We start from the raw sequence: 6,157 nt of genomic DNA, 5'->3' as shown, positions 1-6,157 counted from the left end.
GTGAACGGCAGATGTGTGGATGAAAATGCCATGTTGATGTTCAGAGGAGAATGGACAGACTGGTTCAGGATGACTGAAAGGCAACAGTAACTCAAATAACCACTCGTTACAACCAAGGTATGCAGAACACCATCTCTGAACGCACAACACGTCGAACCTTAAAGCAGATGGGCTACAGCAGCAGAAGACCACACCGGGGGCCACTCCTGTCAGCTGAGAACAGGAAACTGAGGCTACAGTTCACACAGGCTCACCAAAACTGGATAATAGAAGATTGGAAAAACGTTGCCTGGTCTGATGAATCTCGATTTCAGCTGCGCCATTCAGATGGTAGGGTCAGAGTTAGGTCTCAACAATATGAAAGCATGGATCCATCCTGCCTTGTATCAATGGTTCAGGCTGGTGGTGTAATGGTGTGGGGGATATTTTACATTCTGGGCCCCTTAGTACCAATTGAGCATCGTTTAAACGCGACAGCCTGTCTGAGTATTGTTGCTGACCATGTCCATCCCTTTACGACCACAGTGATCACAGTGTCTACTGATACTTCCAGCAGGGTGATGCACCATGTCACAAAGCTCAAATCATCTCAAACTGGTTTCTTGAACATGAAAATGAGTTCACTGAACTCCAACGGCCTCCACAGTAACCAGATCCCAACCCACTAGAGCACCTTTGGGATGCGGTGGAACAGGAGATTTTCATCATGGACAAATCTGCAGCAACTGCATGATTCTATCATGTCAATATAGACCAAAGTCTCTGAGGAATGTTTCCAACACCTTGCTGAAAGTATGCCACGAAGAATTAAGACAGTTCTTGAGGCAAAAGGGGGTCCAACCCGGTACTAGCAAGGTGTACCTAATAAAGTGGCCAGTGAGTAGATGCGGCATGCTTCTGGAGCAACTAGGAGTTAAGTGCCTTGTTCAGGGACACAATGGTGGATGTACTGCAGTTGGAATTGAACCCAGGCATGTGTCTTATTCAATGTGCCATCTCCACACCAATTATTATTGTGAAAATATCATGTAAATGCAAAATGGCTAAAAAAAACTATTCTGATAACTGAAAGGGTGATTTGTTAAAAAGTCCATGTATTTCTTTTCCATCTAGAAGCGTTTCACAGATCCATGCACTCCTTTAGCATTTACCCATCTCTAAAGGGCTTTTTATGTGCATGTTTGTTCACTCATCTTGGAAGACTCGTTTTTCACTATCAGTGTTTCTAATTTGGGATAATGTCATCTTCTTCTATCCTCTTGTGTTTCCTGTGTGCCTCGCTTAGCTCCCTTCTCTGTCACCTGTTTTTGCAACCTAGCAACACACAGTCACAGGACCTGTCCCAACTTTTTGGAAAACTGTTTCTGGCATTTGTGAATTGAAAAAAAGCTCCCACCTGTAGTAGTTGAGCATATTTACAATACAAACCTTGTCAGTGAACTATGAGGGGGGGAAAAAAACAACAAAAAACCCCCCAAACAAATACAAAATAATTGTTCATTAATCCTAATCAAGGTTAAATGTTCAATTAATTGTGATTTTGATTTTAGGTCATGTAGTCCAGCTCTACTGTCATCACTGTCTCATCAGATTCTTTATTTTGCGGATTTATTCTTTGATTAGATAGTTGAAATCATTAATGCTAATTTTATATGTCTTGAGTCGAAGTTGTTTTGTCATTAGTGTCATTTTAGTATTAATACAAACCCTTAAGTTACATATACACCAGGGCTATTCAATATCAAATTCAAATCGGGCCGGATTTTAAAACCAGGACACGGAGATGGGCCGGACATTTTCTCACGAGTTGGGATGAGTATCATTAGGATTTTTTGTCACTTGTATTGGTAATCCTTATTGGTTAAAGTTCTTTATCGATGCTCTTTTAGGTCCTATTTATTAATATAATATATTATATATATATATATAAAATATTTTTATTAACTAAATGTTGCGAGAGCAGCAACAGGATTTACAGGAGCAAAGTCACTAATATCTCACTGGAAACATATCTAAAATGTCAGTAAAATAAATCACATTCCTGACATCAACATACTGAGTGAAGTTTAGAACAGCTCAGTCCCTCCTGTCCTCCCTCTGCTGCTGCTGGTAGAGAAGAAGGCTGCTCTGTCTCTGCCACCAGCTGAGTTTATAATGTGCCTTATTTTAATGTACGTGGCAAACTCAGTTAAACAGTTACTAAAGACAGACAGCTTTCACTTTAGCTTGTTTGCAACAATAAGCTGATCGGTACAACACGTGTGAAACTCAACAAAGATGAGAAGGAAACTAGCTACTTCTATACATGTAGTTTACTTTTGTTGTCATATATATTAGATTATGTGCTGGGCCACATGGAGGTTGCTTTGGGACCAGATGTGGCCCGCGGGCCGCAAACTGATTAGGGCTGATATACAATAATGACTCCCTAGCTTTGTTTGTAGGCCTAAATGTGACCTTTATAAATCCCGAGGCAGCAGTTTGATTGGATGCTAGTTTGAAAACATTTGCCTCTGGGAACAGCAGCTGTTGGATTTCTAAGTCAAGGTTAAGGTAAGTAAATGCATTTCCACCTCCCTTCCCACTCTTACCTGTCTGCCAAGTGCTGCTCCCTGGATGTCCTCCTGCTGCTGCTGGGCGATGGTGACGCCCAGAACCAGAGTGTGAACCCCGCAGGATACAGTAGTGATGAGCACGATGGGTGTCAGTCTCAAAGGCAGAGTCAGGAAAAAGGAAAAGCTAAAGAAAGCCTGCCAGCCAACTGTGTCACTAGCCTGGTGGAAGCGAGCATAGTTCAGACCCAGATAGCAGAATATCTGAGCTGCTATGAGCACCCACAGGGCATAGGGCACAACCCGTCTCGAGATGCGGTCTGGCAGCAGCCCGAAGCGGCACAGCAGGTAGAGGATAATATCTGCTGCCAGTCCCACTGAGGCCACTAAAACAGAAGCCAGCTTGTCAGTGGTATAGACCACCGCACACATGACAATAATGTAGCTGTCAAAGAGGGCGGCAAACACAACAAGCACCAGCAGGGTCTCATGTCTCTGTCGTCTGAAGTAGGTCTGGTAGAGGTTCTCCAGAGACTCGGGTGCGAAGGTGAGCCGCATGAACCGTGGCAGGCAGTGGCAGCATCCTGAACTCCGAACCGTGACCTCGTGTGTTCGTCCCACTGCCTGCCCGGGATCAGAGGGCAGTGTCACCGAGCAGTCAGCCGAATACTCTGCAGAGTACTCTGGCTCAGAAAAGGCTCGGTTCCGAGGCATGGTGAACACTCACAGCTTATGCTCCTTTCTATCAAAAAATGGACAAAAGTGGTCTGGTTTGTCGTCCTACAGGGGTAAACCAAATGCTGAGATAACTCTCAGGTATGCATCATCCGTTTGTTTCCCCTTCTGCTGACTGACCACCTTTTTCCCCTGAGAGCCCACATATGTGGCATGAATCACAGCAGTGTGTTGATTGTCAAGACCTGTACATCTGAGAGATGTCTTTTACATAGCAGAGTCTGTGGAAACTCATCCAATGCTGTCATTTGACTTAGTTAGTCCTGTGTCATATGCACAGATAGAGCACGCCTACTCTTCATTAGCAACGTGATCCAAAGAACATGCCCCTCTTCCTTCCTCATTCATCTTTCCAAATGTGACTGTTTCAGCAGCTCCTTTCCACCTTTGTACTCCACAGTTGTATACCATGTCAGAGTCAGTGAATTCATTAACATTGGATCAACTAAGTTTATGCCTGTATGCAATTCCTCTGTCTCCATCATTTGTCTGGGTGGAACAGCGTTTTGCATTTTGGCCTTCCATAGTCCCACCTCACATGGCCTGAATAAAGAATAACACATGAGAAAAAAAATTCACCATGGCATAATCTCCAAACACACAGAGGTATTTGTTTTTTGTATCTACCATAACATTAGGATTCGAGTAGGTGCAGTACAGTCCCTACTTCCTGCACCTGGCTGCTATTGGTCCTGCAAAATATAACTAAAGACATTAGACTTATTTTAAGATACACTTGACGCTGACCTGCATCTATGGACCACCAAACCTTGTTTTTCAATAACATTTGAACAGGTCAACTTGGCATCCTCTCCAACTATCCCTGCACTGAGGTGACTTGCAGTTGGTTAAATGTAATAAACGCAAGCTGAAAATCTGAAGCTGGTATGTGGTGTATGCTGAATTGAAAAGCGACTCTTAGGTTTTGACGACTGCTTAAGTACTACTTTATTGGGTTTGCACTTTTGCCAATTGAGCAAGGCCAACTTAAACTGGCAGGCTGTCTCCACACAGTCGCCAGGCTCTGTGCTGCAGGCCTACCTAGCTACATGTTGCACAGGCTGTGAAAGCATATTCAAACACTACGCTCATCTATCGAAACACATTTACGCTGACAAAATCAATGTGAAAGCTGTCAATTGTCTGACCAGTGTCACCCACAGTCCTCAAACTAACTGTTAAAATGGTATTTCAGCATCTCTGATTTTAATTATCGTATGCATATTTGACTGAATCTCTTGAATCTCCGAATCAGATTTTCACGTCGGCATTGTACTGTCCACGTACACTGCATGCTGTCTCATTTCCATTCATCGGCTATGCTAGACGCTGATATTTTGTCCCATTCTTCCAGACGCTATGACAACCATGTGCATAATCTATACGGATGCATCAGCTTACCGTTTCCAAAAGCAGCTGTCGTCTCCTGTGGGTGCTGGCGTTATTCCCTTCAGACAGATGTAGACGTCCTCAGTGCGCCTGACGCACGGGAGCCGCACGTACTGAAGCACAGTCTGCGTGAAGTAAAACCCTGATGAAGGAAGGCGGCCTCGGCGGGTACACAGGCCAGGTTCTGTCTTTTTGGTTTTCGGTGTTGGAACCGCATCACAGTTAAGCTACAAGCATCAACACATCATTTCCGGTCACTTTTAAAAGAAAACCTTTATTTGCAAATGTGCCATTTTATGTTTTATTGAGTAATGGGGAGAAAAGGGGGACAAATAAAGATGAATTTATCGCATTTGAATATGTGAATATGTACACAAAATCTGCCTACCATTTTGTTGTAATAAATTTTAAATAATACAGAATAGCAAGATACTGACCCATGCCGTTTTCATCACAAATAAAAACAAAAGCAATACTTTCTGAAAACCTTGAGCCATGCCTGGTACAGAACCTGTTTGCATACCATTTTACTGTTACATAAATAAATAACATTTTATGTCCATCTATAAAGTTAAATTTTCATCAAATTTAATTTAGAACCTGACCTTTCCTGACCTTGGAAATCGTGATTATACAAAAGAAAAAATATCTCAAGGTCTGCTTAAGAGCCTTTCCAGAGCTTTTGATCGCATTTTATGGACTTTAAAAGCTACCTAGTTTTCATGGAGATGATGTGATGACAAATGATAGCCATAACAACTGACTAAATTCCATTCAGTGGGAAAAAAACTTGAGATGTGGTTGAAAGTTACAGGAAAAAAGTAACTTAGTGGGTCTGGAGTTAAGATGTTAGTATTTTTGTCAGGTCTCTAAGCATTCAGTCTTGCAGCTCACTGACTGCCATTAGTATGAGCATTTGTGTATGTGCGAGGAACACTGTAAAAATATGCCATTTGAAAGTCCAAAGTCTCAAATACCAATCCAGCTTCAGCAGTCCTTACGAAAACATTATGATATTCACAGGTCGGCAATGATCGTGCTTTTATTCTGAAGGTTAATATCGAGAATGTGAATTGCGTTTTCTGTCTAACTTGACTCGGCCACCGGTTTGCAACGTTTTCACAGGTGTTACCCAAGCAGTTTGTAAACAAAACCGTGTTAAAACGGCAGGAAACTCCAGTGCGCTTGTACAGAACAGGGTGTTCGAGGCACCGCCGTTTGTGTTGAAAAAAACGTTTTGCTACGTTTTGTCGGCGCTGAATTCGCCCCACATTTCCTCCTGTGGTATCCCCGCCCCCTTAAACCGCCTCCTCCCTCCATGTACATAGTGGAGGTCTGCCAACCTGGGCTGAGTTCAGCGCAGACAAAACGTAGCAAAACGTTTTTTCAACAGACACTGTGGTTCCCTGAACACCCTATTGTTTATGCAAGCGCAATGCATTTCCCTGCCTTTTTAACGCCATTGTGTTTACAAACTTTTC

The 6,157-nt window shown here is 42.9% G+C and overlaps 1 protein-coding gene across 1 annotated transcript in view; it reads right to left on the bottom strand.

Moving 5' to 3' along the window:
* The window catches only part of adcy3a (adenylate cyclase 3a), a 29,057-nt gene extending 24,171 nt beyond the window's left edge, over positions 1 to 4,886 (bottom strand). Inside the window, exons 1-2 of the mRNA XM_046044421.1 lie at positions 4,689 to 4,886; positions 2,592 to 3,830 (exon numbers count right to left, since the gene is read on the bottom strand). Coding sequence (XP_045900377.1) covers positions 2,592 to 3,266 — 675 coding nt within the window. The 5' untranslated portion in view covers positions 3,267 to 3,830; positions 4,689 to 4,886. The remainder of the gene's footprint in view (positions 1 to 2,591; positions 3,831 to 4,688) is intronic.
* Positions 4,887 to 6,157: the final 1,271 nt, after the last annotated feature.

The sequence above is a fragment of the Micropterus dolomieu genome, linkage group LG03, assembly GCF_021292245.1.
Source record: "Micropterus dolomieu isolate WLL.071019.BEF.003 ecotype Adirondacks linkage group LG03, ASM2129224v1, whole genome shotgun sequence".
Lineage (NCBI taxonomy): Eukaryota > Metazoa > Chordata > Actinopteri > Centrarchiformes > Centrarchidae > Micropterus > Micropterus dolomieu.
This window is presented reverse-complemented; position numbering and strand designations above follow the sequence as displayed.